The 27732-nt window shown below is 57.1% G+C and overlaps 2 protein-coding genes and 1 long non-coding RNA gene across 4 annotated transcripts; all 3 read left to right on the top strand.

Moving 5' to 3' along the window:
- Positions 1-517: 517 nt before the first annotated feature.
- Positions 518-10334, top strand: gps2 (G protein pathway suppressor 2; the record flags this gene model as incomplete). The annotated part of the gene is given in 7 exon segments (NM_001114246.1): positions 518-597; positions 1584-1752; positions 3620-3706; positions 5692-5771; positions 5877-5969; positions 8087-8170; positions 9886-10334. Coding segments are annotated over 7 exon segments (677 nt in total), but the record flags the coding sequence as incomplete, so codon positions are not given.
- A 2927-nt stretch (positions 10335-13261) lies between these two features.
- Positions 13262-16512, top strand: LOC116409861. The gene is made up of 2 exons (XR_004222121.1): positions 13262-13974; positions 16060-16512. It is a non-coding gene; the product is annotated as an uncharacterized LOC116409861 (long non-coding RNA).
- Positions 16513-21306: 4794 nt separating this feature from the next.
- On the top strand, positions 21307-27704 carry ybx2 (Y-box binding protein 2). Of its 2 annotated transcripts, none has more exons than XM_031897677.1 (10): positions 21307-21564; positions 22518-22581; positions 22833-22866; positions 24140-24229; positions 24307-24600; positions 24824-24915; positions 25297-25465; positions 25544-25630; positions 25718-25808; positions 27516-27704. In XM_031897677.1, the coding sequence occupies exons 1-9, from the start codon at positions 21450-21452 to the stop codon at positions 25763-25765; spliced, it is 993 nt and encodes a 330-aa protein (XP_031753537.1). In that variant the 5' UTR covers positions 21307-21449; the 3' UTR covers positions 25766-25808; positions 27516-27704. The 2 variants fall into 2 exon arrangements, with proteins under 2 accessions (XP_031753537.1, NP_001123667.1); NM_001130195.1 differs by having other exon boundaries at positions 21445-21564; positions 24824-24936; positions 27516-27702.
- Positions 27705-27732: the final 28 nt, after the last annotated feature.

The raw sequence follows: 27732 nt of genomic DNA, 5'->3' as shown, positions 1-27732 counted from the left end.
CATAATATACAAGGTAGGCAGCTCTCTCTCATTAATATACAAGGTAGGGAGCTCTCTGCTCATTAATATACACGGTAGGCAGCGCTCTCCTCATTAATATACACGGTAGGCAGCTCTCTGCTCATTAATATACACGGTAGGCAGCTCTCTGCTCATTAATATACACGGTAGGCAGCTCTCTGCTCATTAATATACACGGTAGGCAGCTCTCTGCTCATTAATATACAAGGTAGGCAGCTCTCTCCTCATTAATATACACGGTAGGCAGCTCTCTGCTCATTAATATACACGGCAGGCAGCTCTCTGCTCATTAATATACACGGCAGGCAGCTCTCTGCTCATTAATATACACGGCAGGCAGCTCTCTGCTCATTAATATACACGGTAGGCAGCTCTCTGCTCATTAATATACACGGTAGGCAGCTCTCTGCTCATTAATATACACGGCAGGCAGCTCTCTGCTCATTAATATACACGGTAGGGTCTCCTGATCTCTCCGTATGTTTGTGTTTCTCAGGTAGCCCAGGAGGTCACTCTCGGCCCGGCCCACTTTTGTCAGATCGAGCCAAGCAGATGTTTGGGCCCCCAGTCATTGCTGTAAGTCATATAAATCTGCCCCCTCCCCCTAATCATTGTGCCCTTCCCTTGTGATTACCCCCTTTTGCCTCTTACCCTTACTGTTCTGTTACAGGGGGGCTAACCCACAGCAATGCGGGGGGCTAACCCGCAGCGATACGGGGGGCTAACCCGCAGCGATTCGGGGGGCTAACCCACAGAGATACGGGGGGGCCAACCCACAGAGATACGGGGGGGCCAACCCACAGAGATACGGGGGGGCTAACCCACAGAGATACGGGGGGGCTAACCCACAGAGATGGGGGGGGGCTAACCCACAGAGATACGGGGGGGGCTTACCCACAGCGATACAGGGGGGCTAACCCACAGAGATACATGGGGGCTAACCCACAGAGATACGGGGGGGCTAACCCACAGAGATACGGGGGGGGGCTTACCCACAGCAATACAGGGGGGCTAACCCACAGAGATACATGGGGGCTAACCCACAGAGATACGGGGGGGCTAACCCACAGAGATACGGGGGGGGGCTAACCCACAGAGATACATGGGGGCTAACCCACAGAGATACGGGGGGGCTAACCCACAGAGATACGGGGGGGGGCTAACCCACAGAGATACGGGGGGGCTAACCCACAGAGATACGGGGGGGGGCTTACCCACAGCAATACAGGGGGGCTAACCCACAGAGATACATGGGGGCTAACCCACAGAGATACGGGGGGGCTAACCCACAGAGATACGGGGGGGCTAACCCACAGAGATACATGGGGGCTAACCCACAGAGATACGGGGGGGCTAACCCACAGAGATACATGGGGGGGCTAACCCACAGTGATGGAGATGGGGTATAAGTTATACAGATATTAGATAAATATTGGGTGATGGGGGGCAGACCATAGAAGACTTCTCCCCTCCATTTCCTCCCTCTTGGACTCTCCCTGTCTCACCATATCTTCCCTACCCCCCCCCCCCATATACTGATTTTGCCTCTCTCCCCCCCTCAGGGGCGCCACTACCCTTCCCAGACCTCCTTCAGCCCCACAGCAGCAGAGCATGGCCAGTACCAGAGCAGCCAATCCAGCCACAGCCCTTACACTGTAAGCCAATCACAGCATAGCTTTGGACCAGGACAGGCCGGCCCAGTCAATTATGCAGGGAGTCAGCCAATAAGAGGTAAGAACCTACCATTCTTGGTTTTTCCAATGAAAGGCCCTGTCTGTGTTTGTAAATATAACTCTTACTGTGTAACTGCTGCTCCTGACTCTCTAATCAATGTTGCAACAGTCAGACCCTCCGGCACAGACAGGTCCCCGTGCTACATTGGTGCAACTGTCAGACCCTCCAGCACAGACAGGTCCCCGTGCTACATTGGTGCAACAGTCAGACCCTCCGGCACAGACAGGTCCCCGTGCTACATTGGTGCAACAGTCAGACCCTCCGGCACAGACAGGTTCCCCCCCGTGCTACATTGGTGCAACAGTCAGACCCTCCGGCACAGACAGGTCCCCGTGCTACATTGGTGCAACAGTCAGACCCTCCGGCACAGACAGGTTCCCCCCCGTGCTACATTGGTGCAACAGTCAGACCCTCCGGCACAGACAGGTCCCCGTGCTACATTGGTGCAACAGTCAGACCCTCCGGCACAGACAGGTTCCCCCCCGTGCTACATTGGTGCAACAGTCAGACCCTCCGGCACAGACAGGTCCCCGTGCTACATTGGTGCAACAGTCAGACCCTCTGGCACAGACAGGTCCCCGTGCTACATTGGTGCAACAGTCAGACCCTCCGGCACAGACAGGTTCCCCCCCGTGCTACATTGGTGCAACAGTCAGACCCTCCGGCACAGACAGGTCCCCGTGCTACATTGGTGCAACAGTCAGACCCTCTGGCACAGACAGGTCCCCGTGCTACATTGGTGCAACAGTCAGACCCTCCGGCACAGACAGGTCCCCCCCGTGCTACATTGGTGCAACAGTCAGACCCTCCGGCACAGACAGGTCCCGTGCTACATTGGTGCAACAGTCAGACCCTCCGGCACAGACAGGTCCCGTGCTACATTGGTGCAACAGTCAGACCCTCCGGCACAGACAGGTCCCCGTGCTACATTGGTGCAACAGTCAGACCCTCCGGCACAGACAGGTTCCCCCCGTGCTACATTGGTGCAACAGTCAGACCCTCCGGCACAGACAGGTCCCCGTGCTACATTGGTGCAACAGTCAGACCCTCCTGCACAGACAGGTCCCCGTGCTACATTGGTGCAACAGTCAGACCCTCCAGCACAGACAGGTCCCCGTGCTACATTGGTGCAACAGTCAGACCCTCCGGCACAGACAGGTCCCCGTGCTACATTGGTGCAACAGTCAGACCCTCCGGCACAGACAGGTTCCCCCCCGTGCTACATTGGTGCAACAGTCAGACCCTCCTGCACAGACAGGTCCCCGTGCTACATTGGTGCAACAGTCGGACCCTCCGGCACAGACAGGTCCCCGTGCTACATTGGTGCAACAGTCAGACCCTCCGGCACAGACAGGTCCCCGTGCTACATTGGTGCAACAGTCAGACCCTCCGGCACAGACAGGTCCCCGTGCTACATTGGTGCAACAGTCAGACCCTCCGGCACAGACAGGTCCCCGTGCTACATTGGTGCAACAGTCAGACCCTCCGGCACAGACAGGTCCCGTGCTACATTGGTGCAACAGTCGGACCCTCCGGCACAGACAGGTACCGTGCTACATTGGTGCAACAGTCAGACCCTCCGGCACAGACAGGTCCCCGTGCTACATTGGTGCAACAGTCGGACCCTCCGGCACAGACAGGTCCCCGTGCTACATTGGTGCAACAGTCAGACCCTCCCCTGTGTGAATAATTATTAACCGTTTGACTGCTGCTAGAAATAAAGCTTGTGTTTAAATGACATTAACTCCATGTTCCCTGTTTGCCCTTTGTATAAAGTACAGAATCCTTTGATGCAACATTAACCCCTTTCTCTCCTTTCTGTGAATAAATTTAACCCGTCTCTCCCCTGTGTCCCCCTGTGCAGGACCCTCGGCCTTCCAGACCATGCAGTACCTCTCCCACCAGCAGCCGGGATTCGCCGTACACAGTCACTATACTGGGGCCCATGCAGGTGAGCGGCCGCGTCTCTCACTTACCCTTTACTGCCCCAGGGCAACATTGTGGGGAGAAACACGAGGGAAGAATTTGCCAATCCGAGGCTTTAGTAGCCATGTCATGTGACCCTAAGGCCTAGAGACTAAATCTTCACCCGTGGACTAATGGGCCCCACAGAGCCCAAATATGTCAGGTCCAGAATCACCCCCAGCTCATCTCTATTACAGGATTGCCCACGTGCCACAAGGCAGAATCACCTCTAACCCCCAGCTCATCTCTATTACAGGAGTGCCCACGTGCCACAAGGCAGAGTCACCTCTAACCCCCAGCTCATCTCTATTACAGGATTGCCCACGTGCCACAAGGCAGAGTCACCTCTAACCCCCAGCTCATCTCTATTACAGGATTGCCCATGTGCCACAAGGCAGAGTCACCTCTAACCCCCAGCTCATCTCTATTACAGGAGTGCCCACGTGCCACAAGGCAGAGTCACCTCTAACCCCCAGCTCATCTCTATTACAGGAGTGCCCACGTGCCAGATTTAGGCAACAGTATCTAAGTTACTTGCCCTCTGAGCTGTGACTGGGGCAGTGAGCAGTAAGGAACCCTATGAGACTGGCAGGGGCAGAAATAAGTAATAATGCGGGTTGGCACTAGGTGGCAGTGTGCCCTTCCCACCATGTGATCTGACAGTCCATTTATAGCCCCCGACAGCCGGCACATTTCTATTTATACGGCCAGGGCTTAATTGTACCTCAGTTCAGCTTTTATTGGCTTAATGGTGACTAAAGGAACAGGGAGTGATTCCTAAACTCTGCCCATCCAATCAGATTTCAGCTGTAACCATGTGATCTCCTCCAACCAGCGTTGGTCCCTACTTACTCCATCTTTTTCTTCCTGACTTCCTGATGCCTTGGTCCCTACTTCCTGGTGCCTTGGTTCCCTACTTCCTGGTGTCTTGGTCCATCTTTTTCTTCCTGATGCCTCTGACCCTACTTACTCCATCTTTTTCTTACCGACTTCCTGATGCCTCGGTCCCTACTTCCTGGTGCTTCAGTCCCTACGTGCTGGTGCCCCTGTCCCTACTTCCTGATGCCCCTGTTCCTACCTCCTGTGCCCCTGTCCCTACTTCCTGATCCCTTTGTTCCTACTTCCTGATGCCCCTGTCCCTACTTCCTGATAGCTCTGCCTCTACTTCCTGTTCCCTTTGTTCTTACTTCCTAATGCCTCTGTCCCTACTTCCTGCTGCCTCAGTCCTTACTTCCTAATGCCTCTGTCCCTACTTCCTGATGCCCCTGTCCCTACTTCCTGGTTCCTCGGTCCTTACATCCTGGTGCCTCAGTCCTTTCCTGATGCCTCTGTCCCTACTTCCTGGTGCCTCTGTCCCTACTTATTGGTGCCTCAGTCCTTACTTCCTGATGCCTCAGTCCCTATTTCTCCATCTTTTTCTTCCCTACTTCCTGATGCCTCTGTCCCTACTTCCTGATGCCCCTGTCCCTACTTCCTGATGCCTCTGTCCCTACTTCCTGATGCCTCTGTCCCTACTTCCTGATGCCTCTGTCCCTACTTCCTGATGCCCCTGTCCCTACTTCCTGATGCCTCTGTCCCTACTTCCTGATGCCTCTGTCCCTACTTCCTGATGCCTCTGTCCCTACTTCCTGATGCCTCTGTCCCTACTTCCTGATGCCCCTGTCCCTACTTCCTGTACCCATATTACCTTTAGTCCTACTTCCTGGTGTGTATGTCGGTGCTTCCTGGCGATGCTTAGTTGCTGCACCATAGAAGTCTCCCAGCTCTGTGCCTCCCTGTCTCTATATCATTTCTTTTCCCTTGTGACCCCTCTCACTATATTCTAATACTTGTGGCGCTCTCTCTTTCCTTCTCTCTCCATTTCATGTTGGCTGTCTCTTCACTTCCTACTGATACCCAGTGCCCAATGTATTTGCCACTGCCCACAGACCCTTCTCACTCTCACCCCCTGTACGTTTTGCTGTCTCGCAGGTTTCATGCCCACGAGCACTGGCATCCCCCTACAGAAGCAGCTGGAACACGCCAACCAGCAGTCTGGATTCACCGACTCCGTGAGTGCCAACCTCTCCCCCCTGTCCTACAGCTGCTAGGAGACCCCCGGCCAATTACAGTACAGGGAGGCTGCTAATAGTCCAATCTCTTCTCTCTCTCCCCAGTCCACCCTGCGTCCCATGCACCCCCAGGCTCTGCACCCGGCGCAGACTCTCCTTCCCGCTCCGCAGATAGCGGTGCCCATGCAGCCGGCCAAGGTAAGCCTGCCCCCTCAGCCTGGCATTACTGTGGGCACAATGGCGGGCATCTCACCCTGTGTGGGAACCCGTTTATTGTGTGCCACTGACTCCGCTTGATTGTGTAGTCTCCGCCCACATTCACCTTTGCTATGGGCACAGAGACCCCCAGTCAGTGTGGCATCTTGGTGCTTCTCAATACTCCTCCCCCCATTAAAGCCCCTCAGCTAAATGGGCCAACCAGGTTTCTATTAACTGCCACCTATGGGGCTCTTCTCCTCCCACCTAAGGCAACAACATCAGGATACTTTCCTTATCCACCAAGTCATGTGACATTGTTGCCCCACCCACCAAGGACAAACATGGAGCTTGGCCACCCACCTAACCAACTACATGGAGTGTCTTCCCACTACTAACCAACTACACTGAGTTTCTGCCCCCTTACTTACCCAACTGAAATACCCGGAGTTCCTCTAACTCACATCTAAACAATCCCAGCTGAGTTCCTACTCCACCCACCTAAGCCAACCATACGGAGTTCCTGTCACATGGCACGGCGGCCCATCCCCACATACTGAGAGTCCCGCCTAAGCCAACCATACGGAGTTCCTGTCACATGGCACGGCGGCCCATCCCCACATACTGAGAGTCCCACCTAAGCCAACCATACGGAGTTCCTGTCACATGGCACGGCGGCCCATCCCCACATAATGAGAGTCCCACCTAAGCCAACCATACGGAGTTCCTGTCACATGGCACGGCGGCCCATCCCCACATAATGAGAGTCCCGCCTAAGCCAACCATACGGAGTTCCTGTCACATGGCACGGCGGCCCATCCCCACATACTGAGAGTCCCACCTAAGCCAACCATACGGAGTTCCTGTCACATGGCACGGCGGCCCATCCCCACATACTGAGAGTCCCACCTAAGCCAACCATACGGAGTTCCTGTCACATGGCACGGCGGCCCATCCCCACATAATGAGAGTCCCACCTAAGCCAACCATACGGAGTTCCTGTCACATGGCACGGCGGCCCATCCCCACATACTGAGAGTCCCACCTAAGCCAACCATACGGAGTTCCTGTCACATGGCACGGCGGCCCATCCCCACATACTGAGAGTCCCACCTAAGCCAACCATACGGAGTTCCTGTCACATGGCACGGCGGCCCATCCCCACATAATGAGAGTCCCACCTAAGCCAACCATACGGAGTTCCTGTCACATGGCACGGCGGCCCATCCCCACATACTGAGAGTCCCGCCTAAGCCAACCATACGGAGTTCCTGTCACATGGTACGGCGGCCCATCCCCACATACTGAGAGTCCCACCTAAGCCAACCATACGGAGTTCCTGTCACATGGTACGGCGGCCCATCCCCACATACTGAGAGTCCCGCCTAAGCCAACCATACGGAGTTCCTGTCACATGGCACTGCGGCCCATCCCCACATACTGAGAGTCCCACCTAAGCCAACCATACGGAGTTCCTGTCACATGGCACGGCGGCCCATCCCCACATAATGAGAGTCCCGCCTAAGCCAACCATACGGAGTTCCTGTCACATGGCACGGCGGCCCATCCCCACATAATGAGAGTCCCGCCTAAGCCAACCATACGGAGTTCCTGTCACATGGCACGGCGGCCCATCCCCACATACTGAGAGTCCCACCTAAGCCAACCATACGGAGTTCCTGTCACATGGCACGGCGGCCCATCCCCACATACTGAGAGTCCCACCTAAGCCAACCATACGGAGTTCCTGTCACATGGCACGGCGGCCCATCCCCACATACTGAGAGTCCCACCTAAGCCAACCATACGGAGTTCCTGTCCCACCCACATGGACATCCACCAATAGCCATTTAGACATGTATCGGCACGTGCTTATTGGCTCTCAGTTCCTCCAGTAGTAGGAGTGTGTGGCACTTCTCTCCCCAACTGTCAGTCTCTTCTTCATTGCTCCGCCCTCTTATCTCTACCTCATTTCTATTCTACACCCACTCTCCTGGTTTTACCCCAAATACCCCATTTTGCTCCACTTTCCTAAACCTCCTTGTGCCCTGTGCCACCTCTTTACCCCATATATTTATTTGCCTCCCATACTAAATGCCTCTGTTGTGTTCTCTCTGCAGTCTGCCCTGTCCTACACCCACCCTTCCCGCTCCGCCTCCCCCGGCGGGTACCCCCATGGGACGCCCCCTCAGCAGCCGCACACGGTAAGATTCCCGCCTCCATGGTTTCCCTGGGCTGGTGCTTGGTGCCCCTGTGTGAGTGCCCCCATTAGCTGCCATACTAAGCCTGCCCCTGTGTGAGTGCCCCCATTAGCTGCCATACTAAGCCTGCCCCTGTGTGAGTGCCCCCCTTAAGCCTGCCCCTGTGTGAGTGCCCCATTAGCTGCCATACTAAGCCTGCCCCTGTGTGAGTGCCCCCCATTAGCTGCCATACTAAGCCTGCCCCTGTGTGAGTGCCCCCCATTAGCTGCCATACTAAGCCTGCCCTGTGTGAGTGCCCCCATTAGCTGCCATACTAAGCCTGCCCCTGTGTGAGTGCCCCCATTAGCTGCCATACTAAGCCTGCCCCTGTGTGAGTGCCCCCATTAGCTGCCATACTAAGCCTGCCCCTGTGTGAGTGCCCCCATTAGCTGCCATACTAAGCCTGCCCCTGTGTGAGTGCCCCCATTAGCTGCCATACTAAGCCTGCCCCTGTGTGAGTACCCCCATTAGCTGCCATACTAAGCCTGCCCCTGTGTGAGTGCCCCCATTAGCTGCCATACTAAGCCTGCCCCTGTGTGAGTGCCCCCATTAGCTGCCATACTAAGCCTGCCCCTGTGTGAGTGCCCCCATTAGCTGCCATACTAAGCCTGCCCCTGTGTGAGTGCCCCATTAGCTGCCATACTAAGCCTGCCCCTGTGTGAGTGCCCCCCATTAGCTGCATACTAAGCCTGCCCCTGTGTGAGTGCCCCCATTAGCTGCCATACTAAGCCTGCCCTGTGTGAGTGCCCCCCATTAGCTGCCATAATAAGCCTGCCCCTGTGTGAGTGCCCCCCATTAGCTGCCATACTAAGCCTGCCCCTGTGTGAGTGCCCCCCATTAGCTGCCATACTAAAGCTGCCTGCCCCTGTGTGAGTGCCCCCCATTAGCTGCCATACTAAGCCTGCCCCTGTGTGAGTGCCCCCCATTAGCTGCCCCCATTAGCTGCCCCCATTAGCTGCCATACTAAGCCTGCCCCTGTGTGAGTGCCCCCATTAGCTGCCATACTAAGCCTGCCCCTGTGTGTGTGCCCCCCATTAGCTGCCATACTAAGCCTGCCCCTGTGTGAGTGCCCCCCATTAGCTGCCATACTAAGCCTGCCCCTGTGTGAGTGCCCCCATTAGCTGCCCCCATTAGCTGCCATACTAAGCCTGCCCCTGTGTGAGTGCCCCCCATTAGCTGCCATACTAAGCCTGCCCCTGTGTGAGTGCCCCATTAGCTGCCCCCATTAGCTGCCATACTAAGCCTGCCCCTGTGTGAGTGCCCCCATTAGCTGCCATACTAAGCCTGCCCCTGTGTGAGTGCCCCCCATTAGCTGCCATACTAAGCCTGCCCCTGTGTGAGTGCCCCCATTAGCTGCCATACTAAGCCTGCCCCTGTGTGAGTGCCCCCCATTAGCTGCCATACTAAGCCTGCCCCTGTGTGAGTGCCCCCCATTAGCTGCCATACTAAGCCTGCCCCTGTGTGAGTGCCCCCCATTAGCTGCCATACTAAGCCTGCCCCTGTGTGAGTGCCCCCCATTAGCTGCCATACTAAGCCTGCCCCTGTGTGAGTGCCCCCATTAGCTGCCATACTAGCCTGCCCCCCATTACTATGCCAGCTGGGTAAGGAGGGGTACTTAAGTGGCAGAATGATGGCGCAGTGGGTGGAGCTTCGCACTAATTTCTCTCTCTCTCTCTCAGTCTGGGTTCCAGGCTTCCCCCCAGCAGAACCCCCGTCTCCCCTTCATGCAACATGGACAGAACCAGCGCTTTTACCACAAATAATGGCTCCAGGCTCCTACTGACTCCTGATTGGGCAGGAGTTTGTCCCTCTCTCTGTCCCCCAGCGTCTCACTTCTTGCCTACGTCTGTGCCGTGTCGGACTGGGGTGCCAAGGGACCAGCGAAGAACCCCATTGGCCCACTCTCCCCCACCCTCAAGTACCCAAGTCTCTTCCCTTTCCGCCATTTATTCTTCCCTGTAGCCTCCTGCTTCCCATACAGATATAGGGACTGATGGTTAGAAGCAGGAGGGCCCCCGGGAGTTTACCTGGTATCTCCTGACACCCCCTCTCTGTGAGCTCTGCACCCCCAGACCCACGGTCTCCATGCAGATGAGGGTCTTACACTGAATAAAGTGCTTCTACCCAGCCTGGCCGAGTGTACTTCTTTATTACAGGCGTGGCCTATCATGGATAGCCACACCCACTCTTTTACACTTAGGTTTTGCCACACCCACTTGAAGAATAACTTGAGTAAGCCACACCCACTGATGTAATAAGCCTCGCCCACCAACACTCTCTGGTTTGGCCAAGTGGGCGTGTGTATATTCATTTATAACCAATAGGATTGTACAGTCTTTTAACAACATGGGTTAGAGAGTAAAAATAGGGTCAGAGAGCACTAGTCACAAGAGCTTACACTCTAACAGCTTCAGGTTTAGAGGTAGGAACCGTAGAGTGCAGTGTGGGGTGGGTTCTGGTTGGAAGTAGGAACCGGACAGTGCCGTGGGGGGGTCTGGTTGGAGGCAGGAACAGTAGAGTGCAGTGTTGGGTGGGGGGGGTTCTGGTTGGAAGTAGGAACCGGACAGTGCCGTGGGGGGGTCTGGTTGGAGGCAGGAACCGTAGAGTGCAGTGTGGGGGGGTTCTGGTTGGAGGCAGGAACCGTAGAGTGCAGTGTGGGGGGGGTTCTGGTTGGAGGCAGGAACCGTAGAGTGCAGTGTGGGGGGGGGGGGGGTTCTGGTTGGAGGCAGTTACCGTAGAGTGCAGTGTGGGGGGGGGGGTTCTGGTTGGAGGCAGGAACCGTAGAGTGCAGTGTGTGGGGTGGTTCTGGTTGGAGGCAGGAACCGTAGAGTGCAGTGTGGGGGGGGGGGTTCTGGTTGGAGGCAGGAACCGTAGAGTGCAGTGTGGGGGGGGGGTTCTGGTTGGAGGCAGTTACCGTAGAGTGCAGTGTGGGGGGGGGGGTTCTGGTTGGAGGCAGGAACCGTAGAGTGCAGAGTGTGGGGGGGTTCTGGTTGGAGGCAGGAACCGTAGAGTGCAGAGTGTGGGGGGGTTCTGGTTGGAGGCAGGAACCGTAGAGTGCAGTGTGGGGGGGGTTCTGGTTGGAGGCAGGAACCGTAGAGTGCAGTGTGGGGGGGGGTTCTGGTTGGAGGCAGGAACCGTAGAGTGCAGAGTGTGGGGGGGTTCTGGTTGGAGGCAGGAACCGTAGAGTGCAGTGTGGGGGGGGTTCTGGTTGGAGGCAGGAACCGTAGAGTGCAGTGTGGGGGGGGGTTCTGGTTGGAGGCAGGAACCGTAGAGTGCAGTGTGGGGGGGGGTTCTGGTTGGAGGCAGGAACCGTAGAGTGCAGTGTGTGGGGGGGTTCTGGTTGGAGGCAGGAACCGTAGAGTGCAGTGTGGGGGGGTTCTGGTTGGAGGCAGGAACCGTAGAGTGCAGTGTGGGGGGGGTTCTGGTTGGAGGCAGGAACCGTAGAGTGCAGTTTGGGGGGGGGGTTCTGGTTGGAGGCAGGAACCGTAGAGTGCAGTGTGGGGGGGTTCTGGTTGGAGGCAGGAACCGTAGAGTGCAGTGGGGGGGGGGGGGTTCTGGTTGGAGGCAGGAACCGTAGAGTGCAGTGTGGGGGGGGGGGTTCTGGTTGGAGGCAGGAACCGTAGAGTGCAGTTTGGGGGGGGTTCTGGTTGGAGGCAGGAACCGTAGAGTGCAGTGTGGGGGGGGGTTCTGGTTGGAGGCAGGAACCGTAGAGTGTGGGGGGGGGGTTCTGGTTGGTGCTTCTCAATACTCCTCCCCCCATTAAAGCCCCTCAGCTAAATGGGCCAACCAGGTTTCTATTAACTGCCACCTATGGGGCTCTTCTCCTCCCACCTAAGGCAACAACATCAGGATACTTTCCTTATCCACCAAGTCATGTGACATTGTTGCCCCACCCACCAAGGACAAACATGGAGCTTGGCCACCCACCTAACCAACTACATGGAGTGTCTTCCCACTACTAACCAACTACACTGAGTTTCTGCCCCCTTACTTACCCAACTGAAATACCCGGAGTTCCTCTAACTCACATCTAAACAATCCCAGCTGAGTTCCTACTCCACCCACCTAAGCCAACCATACGGAGTTCCTGTCACATGGCACGGCGGCCCATCCCCACATACTGAGAGTCCCGCCTAAGCCAACCATACGGAGTTCCTGTCACATGGCACGGCGGCCCATCCCCACATACTGAGAGTCCCACCTAAGCCAACCATACGGAGTTCCTGTCACATGGCACGGCGGCCCATCCCCACATAATGAGAGTCCCACCTAAGCCAACCATACGGAGTTCCTGTCACATGGCACGGCGGCCCATCCCCACATAATGAGAGTCCCGCCTAAGCCAACCATACGGAGTTCCTGTCACATGGCACGGCGGCCCATCCCCACATACTGAGAGTCCCACCTAAGCCAACCATACGGAGTTCCTGTCACATGGCACGGCGCCCATCCCCACATACTGAGAGTCCCACCTAAGCCAACCATACGGAGTTCCTGTCACATGGCACGGCGGCCCATCCCCACATAATGAGAGTCCCACCTAAGCCAACCATACGGAGTTCCTGTCACATGGCACGGCGGCCCATCCCCACATACTGAGAGTCCCACCTAAGCCAACCATACGGAGTTCCTGTCACATGGCACGGCGGCCCATCCCCACATACTGAGAGTCCCACCTAAGCCAACCATACGGAGTTCCTGTCACATGGCACGGCGGCCCATCCCCACATAATGAGAGTCCCACCTAAGCCAACCATACGGAGTTCCTGTCACATGGCACGGCGGCCCATCCCCACATACTGAGAGTCCCACCTAAGCCAACCATACGGAGTTCCTGTCACATGGTACGGCGGCCCATCCCCACATACTGAGAGTCCCACCTAAGCCAACCATACGGAGTTCCTGTCACATGGTACGGCGGCCCATCCCCACATACTGAGAGTCCCGCCTAAGCCAACCATACGGAGTTCCTGTCACATGGCACTGCGGCCCATCCCCACATACTGAGAGTCCCACCTAAGCCAACCCATACGGAGTTCCTGTCACATGGCACGGCGGCCCATCCCCACATAATGAGAGTCCCGCCTAAGCCAACCATACGGAGTTCCTGTCACATGGCACGGCGGCCCATCCCCACATAATGAGAGTCCCGCCTAAGCCAACCATACGGAGTTCCTGTCACATGGCACGGCGGCCCATCCCCACATACTGAGAGTCCCACCTAAGCCAACCATACGGAGTTCCTGTCACATGGCACGGCGGCCCATCCCCACATACTGAGAGTCCCACCTAAGCCAACCATACGGAGTTCCTGTCACATGGCACGGCGGCCCATCCCCACATACTGAGAGTCCCACCTAAGCCAACCATACGGAGTTCCTGTCCCACCCACATGGACATCCACCAATAGCCATTTAGACATGTATCGGCACGTGCTTATTGGCTCTCAGTTCCTCCAGTAGTAGGAGTGTGTGGCACTTCTCTCCCCAACTGTCAGTCTCTTCTTCATTGCTCCGCCCTCTTATCTCTACCTCATTTCTATTCTACACCCACTCTCCTGGTTTTACCCCAAATACCCCATTTTGCTCCACTTTCCTAAACCTCCTTGTGCCCTGTGCCACCTCTTTACCCCATATATTTATTTGCCTCCCATACTAAATGCCTCTGTTGTGTTCTCTCTGCAGTCTGCCCTGTCCTACACCCACCCTTCCCGCTCCGCCTCCCCCGGCGGGTACCCCCATGGGACGCCCCCTCAGCAGCCGCACACGGTAAGATTCCCGCCTCCATGGTTTCCCTGGGCTGGTGCTTGGTGCCCCTGTGTGAGTGCCCCCATTAGCTGCCATACTAAGCCTGCCCCTGTGTGAGTGCCCCCATTAGCTGCCATACTAAGCCTGCCCCTGTGTGAGTGCCCCCCATTAGCTGCCATACTAAGCCTGCCCCTGTGTGAGTGCCCCCATTAGCTGCCATACTAAGCCTGCCCCTGTGTGAGTGCCCCCCATTAGCTGCCATACTAAGCCTGCCCCTGTGTGAGTGCCCCCCATTAGCTGCCATACTAAGCCTGCCCCTGTGTGAGTGCCCCCATTAGCTGCCATACTAAGCCTGCCCCTGTGTGAGTGCCCCCATTAGCTGCCATACTAAGCCTGCCCCTGTGTGAGTGCCCCCCATTAGCTGCCATACTAAGCCTGCCCCTGTGTGAGTGCCCCCATTAGCTGCCATACTAAGCCTGCCCCTGTGTGAGTGCCCCCATTAGCTGCCATACTAAGCCTGCCCTGTGTGAGTGCCCCCCATTAGCTGCCATACTAAGCCTGCCCCTGTGTGAGTGCCCCCCATTAGCTGCCATACTAAGCCTGCCCCTGTGTGAGTGCCCCCCATTAGCTGCCATACTAAGCCTGCCCCTGTGTGAGTGGCCCCCATTAGCTGCCATACTAAGCCTGCCCCTGTGTGAGTGCCCCCATTAGCTGCCATACTAAGCCTGCCCCTGTGTGAGTGCCCCCATTAGCTGCCATACTAAGCCTGCCCCTGTGTGAGTGCCCCCATTAGCTGCCATACTAAGCCTGCCCCTGTGTGAGTGCCCCCATTAGCTGCCATACTAAGCCTGCCCCTGTGTGAGTGCCCCCATTAGCTGCCATACTAAGCCTGCCCCTGTGTGAGTACCCCCATTAGCTGCCATACTAAGCCTGCCCCTGTGTGAGTGCCCCCCATTAGCTGCCATACTAAGCCTGCCCCTGTGTGAGTGCCCCCATTAGCTGCCATACTAAGCCTGCCCCTGTGTGAGTGCCCCCATTAGCTGCCATACTAAGCCTGCCCCTGTGTGAGTGCCCCCATTAGCTGCCCCCATTAGCTGCCATACTAAGCCTGCCCCTGTGTGAGTGCCCCCCATTAGCTGCCATACTAAGCCTGCCCCTGTGTGAGTGCCCCCATTAGCTGCCATACTAAGCCTGCCCCTGTGTGAGTGCCCCCATTAGCTGCCCCCATTAGCTGCCATACTAAGCCTGCCCCTGTGTGAGTGCCCCCCATTAGCTGCCATACTAAGCCTGCCCCTGTGTGAGTGCCCCCATTAGCTGCCATACTAAGCCTGCCCTGTGTGAGTGCCCCCCATTAGCTGCCATAATAAGCCTGCCCCTGTGTGAGTGCCCCCCATTAGCTGCCATACTAAGCCTGCCCCTGTGTGAGTGCCCCCCATTAGCTGCCATACTAAGCCTGCCCCTGTGTGAGTGCCCCCCATTAGCTGCCATACTAAGCCTGCCCCTGTGTGAGTGCCCCCCATTAGCTGCCCCATTAGCTGCCCCCATTAGCTGCCATACTAAGCCTGCCCCTGTGTGAGTGCCCCCATTAGCTGCCATACTAAGCCTGCCCCTGTGTGTGTGCCCCCCATTAGCTGCCATACTAAGCCTGCCCCTGTGTGAGTGCCCCCCATTAGCTGCCATACTAAGCCTGCCCCTGTGTGAGTGCCCCCATTAGCTGCCCCCATTAGCTGCCATACTAAGCCTGCCCCTGTGTGAGTGCCCCCCATTAGCTGCCATACTAAGCCTGCCCCTGTGTGAGTGCCCCCATTAGCTGCCCCCATTAGCTGCCATACTAAGCCTGCCCCTGTGTGAGTGCCCCCATTAGCTGCCATACTAAGCCTGCCCCTGTGTGAGTGCCCCCCATTAGCTGCCATACTAAGCCTGCCCCTGTGTGAGTGCCCCCCATTAGCTGCCATACTAAGCCTGCCCCTGTGTGAGTGCCCCCATTAGCTGCCATACTAAGCCTGCCCCCCATTACTATGCCAGCTGGGTAAGGAGGGTACTTAAGTGGCAGAATGATGGCGCAGTGGGTGGAGCTTCGCACTAATTTCTCTCTCTCTCTCTCAGTCTGGGTTCCAGGCTTCCCCCCAGCAGAACCCCCGTCTCCCCTTCATGCAACATGGACAGAACCAGCGCTTTTACCACAAATAATGGCTCCAGGCTCCTACTGACTCCTGATTGGGCAGGAGTTTGTCCCTCTCTCTGTCCCCCAGCGTCTCACTTCTTGCCTACGTCTGTGCCGTGTCGGACTGGGGTGCCAAGGGACCAGCGAAGAACCCCATTGGCCCACTCTCCCCCACCCTCAAGTACCCAAGTCTCTTCCCTTTCCGCCATTTATTCTTCCCTGTAGCCTCCTGCTTCCCATACAGATATAGGGACTGATGGTTAGAAGCAGGAGGGCCCCCGGGAGTTTACCTGGTATCTCCTGACACCCCCTCTCTGTGAGCTCTGCACCCCCAGACCCACGGTCTCCATGCAGATGAGGGTCTTACACTGAATAAAGTGCTTCTACCCAGCCTGGCCGAGTGTACTTCTTTATTACAGGCGTGGCCTATCATGGATAGCCACACCCACTCTTTTACACTTAGGTTTTGCCACACCCACTTGAAGAATAACTTGAGTAAGCCACACCCACTGATGTAATAAGCCTCGCCCACCAACACTCTCTGGTTTGGCCAAGTGGGCGTGTGTATATTCATTTATAACCAATAGGATTGTACAGTCTTTTAACAACATGGGTTAGAGAGTAAAAATAGGGTCAGAGAGCACTAGTCACAAGAGCTTACACTCTAACAGCTTCAGGTTTAGAGGTAGGAACCGTAGAGTGCAGTGTGGGGTGGGTTCTGGTTGGAAGTAGGAACCGGACAGTGCCGTGGGGGGGTCTGGTTGGAGGCAGGAACAGTAGAGTGCAGTGTTGGGTGGGGGGGGTTCTGGTTGGAAGTAGGAACCGGACAGTGCCGTGGGGGGGTCTGGTTGGAGGCAGGAACCGTAGAGTGCAGTGTGGGGGGGGTTCTGGTTGGAGGCAGGAACCGTAGAGTGCAGTGTGGGGGGGGTTCTGGTTGGAGGCAGGAACCGTAGAGTGCAGTGTGGGGGGGGGGGTTCTGGTTGGAGGCAGTTACCGTAGAGTGCAGTGTGGGGGGGGGGGTTCTGGTTGGAGGCAGGAACCGTAGAGTGCAGTGTGTGGGGGGGTTCTGGTTGGAGGCAGGAACCGTAGAGTGCAGTGTGGGGGGGGGGGGTTCTGGTTGGAGGCAGGAACCGTAGAGTGCAGTGTGGGGGGGGGGGTTCTGGTTGGAGGCAGTTACCGTAGAGTGCAGTGTGGGGGGGGGGTTCTGGTTGGAGGCAGGAACCGTAGAGTGCAGAGTGTGGGGGGGTTCTGGTTGGAGGCAGGAACCGTAGAGTGCAGAGTGTGGGGGGGTTCTGGTTGGAGGCAGGAACCGTAGAGTGCAGTGTGGGGGGGGTTCTGGTTGGAGGCAGGAACCGTAGAGTGCAGTGTGGGGGGGGGTTCTGGTTGGAGGCAGGAACCGTAGAGTGCAGAGTGTGGGGGGGTTCTGGTTGGAGGCAGGAACCGTAGAGTGCAGTGTGGGGGGGGTTCTGGTTGGAGGCAGGAACCGTAGAGTGCAGTGTGGGGGGGGTTCTGGTTGGAGGCAGGAACCGTAGAGTGCAGTGTGGGGGGGGGTTCTGGTTGGAGGCAGGAACCGTAGAGTGCAGTGTGTGGGGGGGTTCTGGTTGGAGGCAGGAACCGTAGAGTGCAGTGTGGGGGGGTTCTGGTTGGAGGCAGGAACCGTAGAGTGCAGTGTGGGGGGGGTTCTGGTTGGAGGCAGGAACCGTAGAGTGCAGTTTGGGGGGGGGGTTCTGGTTGGAGGCAGGAACCGTAGAGTGCAGTGTGGGGGGGTTCTGGTTGGAGGCAGGAACCGTAGAGTGCAGTGGGGGGGGGGGGGGTTCTGGTTGGAGGCAGGAACCGTAGAGTGCAGTGTGGGGGGGGGGGTTCTGGTTGGAGGCAGGAACCGTAGAGTGCAGTTTGGGGGGGTTCTGGTTGGAGGCAGGAACCGTAGAGTGCAGTGTGGGGGGGGGTTCTGGTTGGAGGCAGGAACCGTAGAGTGCAGTGTGGGGGGGTTCTGGTTGGAGGCAGGAACCGTAGAGTGCAGTGTGGGGGGGGGGGTTCTGGTTGGAGGCAGGAACCGTAGAGTGCAGTGTGGGGGGGTTCTGGTTGGAGGCAGGAACCGTAGAGTGCAGTGTGGGGGGGGGGTTCTGGTTGGAGGCAGGAACCGTAGAGTGCAGTGTGTGGGGGGGGGTTCTGGTTGGAGGCAGGAACCGTAGAGTGCAGTGTGGGGGGGTTTCTGGTTGGAGGCAGGAACCGTAGAGTGCAGTGTGTGTGTGTGGGGGGGGTTCTGGTTGGAGGCAGGAACCGTAGAGTGCAGTGTGGGGGGGGGGTTCTGGTTGGAGGCAGGAACCGTAGAGTGCAGTGTGTGTGGGGGGGGGGGTTCTGGTTGGAGGCAGGAACCGTAGAGTGCAGTGTGGGGGGGTTCTGGTTGGAGGCAGGAACCGTAGAGTGCAGTGTGGGGGGGTTCTGGTTGGAGGCAGGAACCGTAGAGTGCAGTGTGGGGGGGGGGGGGGGGGTTCTGGTTGGAGGCAGGAACCGTAGAGTGCAGTGTGGGGGGGTTTCTGGTTGGAGGCAGGAACCGTAGAGTGCAGTGTGGGGGGGTTCTGGTTGGAGGCAGGAACCGTAGAGTGCAGTGTGGGGGGGTTCTGGTTGGAGGCAGGAACCGTAGAGTGCAGTGTGGGGGGGGTTCTGGTTGGAGGCAGGAACCGTAGAGTGCAGTGTGGGGGGGGTTCTGGTTGGAGGCAGGAACCGTAGAGTGCAGTTTGGGGGGGGGTTCTGGTTGGAGGCAGGAACCGTAGAGTGCAGTGTGGGAGGGTTCTGGTTGGAGGCAGGAACCGTAGAGTGCAGTGTGGGGGGGGGGGGGTTCTGGTTGGAGGCAGGAACCGTAGAGTGCAGTGTGGGGGGGTTCTGGTTGGAGGCAGGAACCGTAGAGTGCAGTTTGGGGGGGGTTCTGGTTGGAGGCAGGAACCGTAGAGTGCAGTGTGGGGGGGGGTTCTGGTTGGAGGCAGGAACCGTAGAGTGCAGTGTGGGGGGGGTTCTGGTTGGAGGCAGGAACCGTAGAGTGCAGTGTGGGGGGGGGGTTCTGGTTGGAGGCAGGAACCGTAGAGTGCAGTGTGGGGGGGTTCTGGTTGGAGGCAGGAACCGTAGAGTGCAGTGTGGGGGGGGGGTTCTGGTTGGAGGCAGGAACCGTAGAGTGCAGTGTGTGTGGGGGGGGGGGGGTTCTGGTTGGAGGCAGGAACCGTAGAGTGCAGTGTGGGGGGGGTTCTGGTTGGAGGCAGGAACCGTAGAGTGCAGTGTGTGTGGGGGGGGGTTCTGGTTGGAGGCAGGAACCGTAGAGTGCAGTGTGGGGGGGTTCTGGTTGGAGGCAGGAACCGTAGAGTGCAGTGTGGGGGGGGGGGGGGGGTTCTGGTTGGAGGCAGGAACCGTAGAGTGCAGTGTGGGGGGGTTCTGGTTGGAGGCAGGAACCGTAGAGTGCAGTGTGGGGGGGTTCTGGTTGGAGGCAGGAACCGTAGAGTGCAGTGTGGGGGGGTTCTGGTTGGAGGCAGGAACCGTAGAGTGCAGTGTGGGGGGGGGGGTTCTGGTTGGAGGCAGGAACCGTAGAGTGCAGTGTGGGGGGGTTCTGGTTGGAGGCAGGAACCGTAGAGTGCAGTGTGGGGGGGTTCTGGTTGGAGGCAGGAACCGTAGAGTGCAGTGTGGGGGGGGGGGGTTCTGGTTGGAGGCAGGAACCGTAGAGTGCAGTGTGGGGGGTTCTGGTTGGAGGCAGGAACCGTAGAGTGCAGTGTGGGGGGTTCTGGTTGGAGGCAGGAACCGTAGAGTGCAGTGTGGGGGGGGGGTTCTGGTTGGAGGCAGGAACCGTAGAGTGCAGTGTGGGGGGTTCTGGTTGGAGGCAGGAACCGTAGAGTGCAGTGGGGGGGTTCTGGTTGGAGGCAGGAACCGTAGAGTGCAGTGTGGGGGGGTTCTGGTTGGAGGCAGGAACCGTAGAGTGCAGTGTGGGGGGTTCTGGTTGGAGGCAGGAACCGTAGAGTGCAGTGTGGGGGGGTTCTGGTTGGAGGCAGGAACCGGACATATGCAAATCTGGAGATACTGGACAGACTGCCTTGGTACCCCAGTCCCCTTTGCCCCAGGTGACCCCCCCCCCCCGACAGCTACTGCCCCCTAGTAAATTCCCCAAGACTCTCAACCATACAGAACTTCTCAGGGTTTGGACTCTTAGTATCACCGGCATTCATTTTCTACCAGTGCTATTTTTGTATGTCTTGTTGTTCAATAAAGATATTATTTGGGGGGGAAAAAAAAGTGATGGGACCAGGGCAGTTTCAATAAAGGGGCAAAGGGGGCATTTGCCCAGGGCCCACCAGTATAGGGGCCCCGCTAGTACCCATCTAGGGTAACATTTGGCAGGACCCTCATGTAAATCAATAAGAAGAAATCTACGGTTTATTTTAACTTTCCCTTTTTCTGTGGGCGGCACCATTTTGTTCTGCCCCCGGGGCTGTTGGGGCAGGTGGCACAGCCGGGCATCATGCCCACTTCAGTAAGCCCAGCCCATTATTCTCCCTGCCCCAATTCCAGCACCGATTGAGTCATCTGGGGGCAATGTGGGGCAGGTAGGGCATCAGAATCTCACTCTAAATGAAGCTCCGCCCCTGATGGGCAAAGTGGGGAGGGGCAGTACCCCCTACTCCATGTGAACTGCTGGTGCCCCAAAGTGGTTGTTGAGAAGGGATCTTGCCCCATGGGGCCCCTCCCACAGGAAGTGCCGAGTCCGACTCATGGGGCATTTCTCTAGCTGAGGGCAATAAGGAAGATCAATGTGGCACAAGTACAATAATATGTTGATGGGTGAGACCCCCTTAGTGCCCCTGTGTTTCACTGAGACAAATACAATTTATTAGCAGGGTTTAGTTTCCCTTTAATGCGCTGAGGGGCAGCAGACACACCCATAATATCCATTCAGAGGGAAAAGGGCGGGCCTCAGGCTCTGAGGAAGAGGTTATTGGCCTGACAGGAGGGGGCGGGGACATCTTGGCGTCACATGTCTGGCCGCAGCCAATCAGCTTGCAAAGCTTTCCCACCTTACCTGCGCCACGCGTGTGGCGGTTGCGTCTGAGGATTTGTAATTCCCGCCTTCCCTGCGCAGAACCAATCATAAGAGTGAAAGGCGGAGCCAATCGGAAGATCTCCCAATGGAAGGGCGCTGTTGTGTGACGGACAGCTGTGCGGCCAGTGAAATCCTTCTGGCGGTTAGACTCAGGTATATAAGGCGGGTACGCAGGTGGGGCCGGGCTCTCCGTTACAGGTGGGGGGAGGGGCCCAGAGAGCGACAAACGCCGGTACCGTCACCCCGAGGAGGAGCATGAGTGAGGCGGAACCCCGGGAGCCCGAACCGGTGCTGGAACCGGAATCGGCACCAGAGATCCAAAAGCCAACGATATCCGCGGCTCGGAACCAGCCCAACAAGAAAGTCCTGGGTGAGTGGCGCCGTCGGGTGCGTAGGGGGGCAGTAAGGGAGGGGGGCAGTAAGGGAGGGGGCAAATAATACTTGCACTGTAGCTTGGTACCCCATGGGGCGGGGCGTACACTTGCACGGGGGCGGGGCGTGGGCGGGACCCGCGTCTTTCTAGTCGGGCTTCTCTCATTGGTTGGGATGTTGCTCCTCCTTTATTCCTCTATTTATAGGGAGAATTAGAGATCCCACCCCTTTAACCATTTATTGACGGTGTCCCTTTAACTCTGTGACCCCTTCCCATTAACTATTTATGTACCGGTTTGTTCCTTTATGGATAGAGAATAAGCCCCTTCCCATTAACTATTTATGTACCGGTTTGTTCCTTTATGGATAGAGAATAAGCCCCTTCCCATTAACTATTTATGTACCGGTTTGTTCCTTTATGGATAGAGAATAAGCCCCTTCCCATTAACTATTTATGTACCGGTTTGTTCCTTTATGGATAGCGAATAAGCCCCTTCCCATTAACTATTTATATACCTGTTTGTTCATTTATCTCCATGAATAGAGAATAAGCCCCTTCCCATTAACTATTTATGTACCGGTTTGTTCCTTTATGGATAGAGAATAAGCCCCTTCCCATTAACTATTTATGTACCGGTTTGTTCCTTTATGGATAGAGAATAAGCCCCTTCCCATTAACTATTTATGTACCGGTTTGTTCCTTTATGGATAGAGAATAAGCCCCTTCCCATTAACTATTTATATACCTGTTTGTTCATTTATGGATAGAGAATAAGCCCCTTCCCATTAACTATTCATATGCCGGTTCCATTAGCCATTTTTTCACCTGGTTTTGGGAATGTATTCCTTTAACTCTATAGAGACTAAACCCCTCCCCAAGTCGCTTGGCCCCGCCCTCACTGTATGAACTGCCCCCATGTGAGTCTCACTAACTGTCGCTTTGCTTTGCAGCCACCCAAGTGCAAGGGACAGTGAAGTGGTTTAACGTTCGGAATGGCTACGGATTTATCAACAGGTATGGGACTTACCCGCGGCTCCGCCCAATCAGTGCACTTGTAGTGTGACTGTGAGGCACCAATCCGCTGTGGGCAACGGGTTTAGCTACTGGGGGGTAGAGATAAGCTGGGGCAATAGTTTTAGTGGGGCTTTATGTACCTTAGTTGTGGGGCAAGTGTCAGCTCCTGTGGCTGCCGCAGCCGTTAATGACTAAATGCATGGATTGGTCCCTCTGGGCTCCCTTACTCACCTGTTGGCTTTTCCTCACAGAAACGACACCAAGGAAGATGTGTTTGTGCATCAGGTAAGTGCCTCGTCCTCTTCATACAGGTTCTGGGGCGCCTCCATGTGTCATGGCTTCTGGGCAATCTGTGTGACTAGCCTAGGGGCTTCCCCTGTACGCTGCTCCTATTGGCACTGAGAATGGCATGCTGGGTACCGGGGGCACTGTATCCGTACGTCTGTCTCATTGGGCCCCGCATGGCATTCTCTTGGCTCCCAGTGAGCTTGGGTAACTGGCCCCTAGGCCTGCCAGTGAGTCTGTGCAGTGATTCATTGGGGTGGGGAGGAAAGGAGATCTCACCATCAGCATAGGAAGGGGTTCCTTACTGTAAGGGCAGTCGGGTTATGGGATTCCCTACCCAGAGAGGGGGAATGAGTGATACATTGGGGGTGGGGAGGAAAGGAGATCTCACCATCAGCATAGGAAGGGGTTCCTTACTGTAAGGGCAGTCATGTTATGGGGTTCCCTACCAAGAGAGGGGGAATGAGTGATACATTGGGGGTGGGGAGGAAAGGAGATCTCACCATCAGCATAGGGAGGGGTTCCTTACTGTAAGGGCAGTCAGGTTATGGGGTTCCCTACCCAGAGAGGGGGAATGAGTGATACATTGGGGGTGGGGAGGAAAGGGGATCTCACCATCAGCATAGGAAGGGGTTCCTTACTGTAAGGGCAGTCGGGTTATGGGGTTCCCTACCCAGAGAGGGGGAATGAGTGATACATTGGGGGTGGGGAGGAAACGGGATCTCACCATTAGCATAGGAAGGGGTTCCTTACTGTAAGGGCAGTCAGGTTATGGGGTTCCCTACCCAGAGAGGGGGAATGAGTGATACATTGGGGGTGGGGAGGAAACGGGATCTCACCATTAGCATAGGAAGGGGTTCCTTACTGTAAGGGCAGTCAGGTTATGGGGTTCCCTACCAAGAGAGGGGGAATGAGTGATACATTGGGGGTGGGGAGGAAAGGGGATCTCACCATCAGCATAGGAAGGGGTTCCTTACTGTAAGGGCAGTCAGGTTATGGGATTCCCTACCTAGAGAGGGGGAATGAATGATACATTGGGGGTGGGGAGGAAAGGGGATCTCACCATCAGCATAGGAAGGGGTTCCTTACTGTAAGGGCAGTCGGGTTATGGGGTTCCCTACCAAGAGAGGGGGAATGAGTGATGCATTGGGGGTGGGGAGGAAAGGGGATCTCACCATCAGCATAGGAAGGGGGTCTTTACTACCAAAGAGGCCCCTGGGGGACTGACTGTGTGACATGGAATTGCTGATGTTCTGTCCCCCCCCCCCCCCAGACTGCAATAAAAAGGAACAATCCGCGGAAGTTTCTGCGCAGTGTGGGTGATGGCGAGACGGTGGAGTTTGATGTGGTAGAAGGAGAGAAGGTGAGAGCTGCCCCAGTGCATGGTGGGATAGGCCCCTGAGCGCTGCGGCCCCCAATCATCTCTTCCTTCCCATGCAGGGAGCAGAGGCGGCCAATGTGACCGGCCCCGGGGGGGTCCCAGTGAAAGGAAGCCGCTTTGCCCCAAACAGACGAAGGTTTCGCCGACGTTTCTACCGCCCGCGTGCGGATACTGCGGGGGAGTCTGGCGGGGAAGGGGTTAGTCCGGAACAGATGAGTGAAGGGGAGAGAGGGGAGGAGGGGTCCCCCCAGCAACAGCAGAGACCCCAGCGTCGGCGCCCCCCTCCTTTCTTCTATAGAAGGCGTTTCCGGAGGGGTCCCCGGCCCCCCAACCAGCAGAGCCAGGGATCGGAGGTAAGTGTGTCTGGGGGGAACCTACTGACAGAATGGGGCTCCGGCACCTCCATTGGCAAAGGGGAATGTTTATTCAGGGCACAGACAGCCAACGTTTCGCCCCTTCTCATATATGTGTGTGTATGCTATGATATATACACTTCTAATTGCAGCCATAGATTGTAAGCTCTTGGGAGAAGCCCCCATCCTGTAACCTTCATTAAATGAGCTCTCTCCTTTGTAGGCCAATGACCAATCAGAGAATAAGGATCCGGCTGCTCCAGTGTCGGAAGTCTCGGCTAGTGGTGACGACCAGCAGAGACCGCCCCCTCGCAGGTTCCGACAGAGATTTCGCAGGTTTGGCCCCTATATGGGGCAGCGGCTAGCTGGGGTATGGGGCAGCGGCTAGCTGGGGTATGGGGCGGGGGCTAGCTGGGGTATGGGGCTAGCTGGGGTATGGGGCTAGCTGGGGTATGGGGCGGGGGCTAGCTGGGGTATGGGGCGGGGGCTAGCTGGGGTATGGGGCGGGGGCTAGCTGGGGTATGGGGCTAGCTGGGGTATGGGGCGGGGTCTAGCTGGGGTATGGGGCGGGGCAGGGGCGAGCTGGGGTGTGGGGCAGGGGCAATATCTCTACCCCAGGTTTGCCCCCCTAGCTAGGGTATGTAGAGGGACATGGTCTCCGTAGCAACATCCTAACGCTGCCACCCCCAATGACAGGCCATTCCGCCCTCGCCCCTCACCTCAGCAGACCCCAGAAGGGGGTGATGGAGAGCCCAAAGCTGCCCCGGGGGAAGGCCCCCGCCCGGAGCCCCAGCGGCAACGCACCAGACCGTATTTTCAGCGGCGCAGGCGCCAAGGAGCGGCCCCAGTGCAGCCCACAGCCCAGGTGTGTTGGTTACTGGGAATCATGGGAGAGGAGGCGGGGCCTATATGATGCACTTACTGACTTATCCCCATTCTGTAGGGTGACGGCAAAGCGGAACCAACGCAGCACCCTGTTTCCGAAGGGCCCCCCGCTGACTCCCCCACAGATGGTGACGCAGCAGATCAGGTATGAGGTGGGGCCCTCGGCCGGGGGGGGTACCAAGCGGGGCGTGGGAGGGGCCTGTATTGCACTTACTCTGCTTTGTTCTGTTAGACCTCTGCACCGGAGCCCGGGATGGCAGATACCCCTGCCCCAGAGTGACCGCCTCCACCGCTAGACATGGGGCATCTTTCAGGGGCAACAGGTAGGAACATTTCCCACAGTTATGTTATTGCCCCATACTGGCTGATTTGTGTTGCTTGTACCCCTTCCACCCTGTGTTTGTGCCCCATCCCACGGAATTCACCCCCTCGATCATGTGCTTCTCTGTATGGTCCCCTTTGCCCCAGGGCAGGGCAGTTTGTCAGTATGGCCCCCTTTGCCCCAGGGCAGGGCAGTTTGTCAGTATGGCCCCCTTTGCCCCAGGGCAGGGCAGTTTGTCAGTATGGCCCCCTTTGCCCCAGGGCAGGGCAGCTTCTCTGTATGGTCCCCTTTGCCCCAGGGCAGGGCAGCTTCTCTGTATGGTCCCCTTTGCCCCAGGGCAGGGCAACTTCTGTGTATGGTCCCCTTTGCCCCAGGGCAGGGCAGCTTCTGTGTATGGTCCCCTTTGCCCCAGGGCAGGGCAGCTTCTCTGTATGTTCCCCTTTGCCCCAGGGCAGGGCAGCTTCTCTGTATGGTCCCCTTTGCCCCAGGGCAGGGCAGCTTCTCTGTATGGTCCCCTTTGCCCCAGGGCAGGGCAGTTTGCCTGTATGTTCCCCTTTGCACCAGGGCAGGGCAGCTTCTGTGTATGGTCCCCTTTGCCCCAGGGCAGGGCAGCTTCTGTGTATGGTCCCCTTTGCCCCAGGGCAGGGCAGCTTCTCTGTATGTTCCCCTTTGCCCCAGGGCAGGGCAGTTTGCCTGTATGTTCCCCTTTGCTCCAGGGCAGGGCAGCTTCTCTGTATGGTCCCCTTTACCCCAGGGCAGGGCAGTTTCTCTGTATGGTCCCCTTTGCCCCAGGGCAGGGCAGCTTCTCTGTATGGTCCCCTTTGCCCCAGGGCAGGGCAGCTTCTCTGTATGGTTCCCTTTACCCCAGGGCAGGGCAGTTTCTCTGTATGGTCCCCTTTGCCCCAGGGCAGGGCAGCTTCTCTGTATGGTCCCCTTTGCCCCAGGGCAGGGCAGTTTCTCTGTATGGTCCCCTTTGCCCCAGGGCAGGGCAGTTTCTCTGTATGGTCCCCTTTGCCCCAGGGCAGGGCAGTTTCTCTGTATGGTCCCCTTTGCCCCAGGGCAGGGCAGTTTCTCTGTATGGTCCCCTTTGCCCCAGGGCAGGGCAGTTTCTCTGTATGGTCCCCTTTGCCCCAGGGCAGGGCAGTTTCTCTGTATGGTCCCCTTTGCCCCAGGGCAGGGCAGCTTCTCTGTATGGTCCCCTTTGCCCCAGGGCAGGGCAGTTTCTCTGTATGGTCCCCTTTGCCCCAGGGCAGGGCAGCTTCTCTGTATGGTCCCCTTTACCCCAGGGCAGGGCAGTTTCTCTGTATGGTCCCCTTGCCCCAGGGCAGGGCAGCTTCTCTGTATGGTCCCCTTTGCCCCAGGGCAGGGCAGTTTCTCTGTATGGTCCCCTTTGCTCCAGGGCAGGGCAGCTTCTCTGTATGGTTCCCTTTACCCCAGGGCAGGGCAGTTTCTCTGTATGGTCCCCTTTGCCCCAGGGCAGGGCAGCTTCTCTGTATGGTCCCCTTTGCCCCAGGGCAGGGCAGTTTCTCTGTATGGTCCCCTTTGCACCAGGGCAGGGCAGCTTCTCTGTATGGTCCCCTTTGCCCCAGGGCAGGGCAGTTTCTCTGTATAGTCCCCTTTGCCCCAGGGCAGTTTGCCTGTATGTTCCCGTTTGCCCCTGGGGGGTCCCTGAGTACAAGAGCTGACGCTCCTTTCTTTCCTTATGCAGGTTCCAGCGCATTTCCGTCTTCGGCTGCACCGGGTTCGTGGGAATTCTTGGGGTACTGCAATCGTTCACTTTAAATAGGGGGGTGTCCCCCCCACACTGTTTGTATTGGTGGGAGGGGCTTGTTTGCACTTTGTTTGGGGGTTATGTTTTATTGCACAGGGGGTGCAGCAGTAAAGATGGAACTGCAGATCCCGTGTCCGTGTCTTTCTTGCCCTGG

This window comes from Xenopus tropicalis, chromosome 3 (assembly GCF_000004195.4).
Source record: "Xenopus tropicalis strain Nigerian chromosome 3, UCB_Xtro_10.0, whole genome shotgun sequence".
Taxonomy (NCBI): Eukaryota; Metazoa; Chordata; class Amphibia; order Anura; family Pipidae; genus Xenopus; species Xenopus tropicalis.
This window is presented reverse-complemented; position numbering and strand designations above follow the sequence as displayed.

What these genes read in the sequence shown, in the direction of transcription:
- ybx2 (NM_001130195.1), top strand. Translation starts at nt 21,450, where the DNA reads ATGAGTGAGGCGGAACCCCGGGAGCCCGAACCGGTGCTGGAACCGGAA. An exon ending in GGCTACGGATTTATCAACAG is followed by an intron (nt 22,582 to 22,832) that starts GTATGGGACTTA and finishes TTTTCCTCACAG; the next exon opens with AAACGACACCAAGGAAGATG. An exon ending in CAGTGCAGCCCACAGCCCAG is followed by an intron (nt 25,466 to 25,543) that starts GTGTGTTGGTTA and finishes CCCATTCTGTAG; the next exon opens with GGTGACGGCAAAGCGGAACC.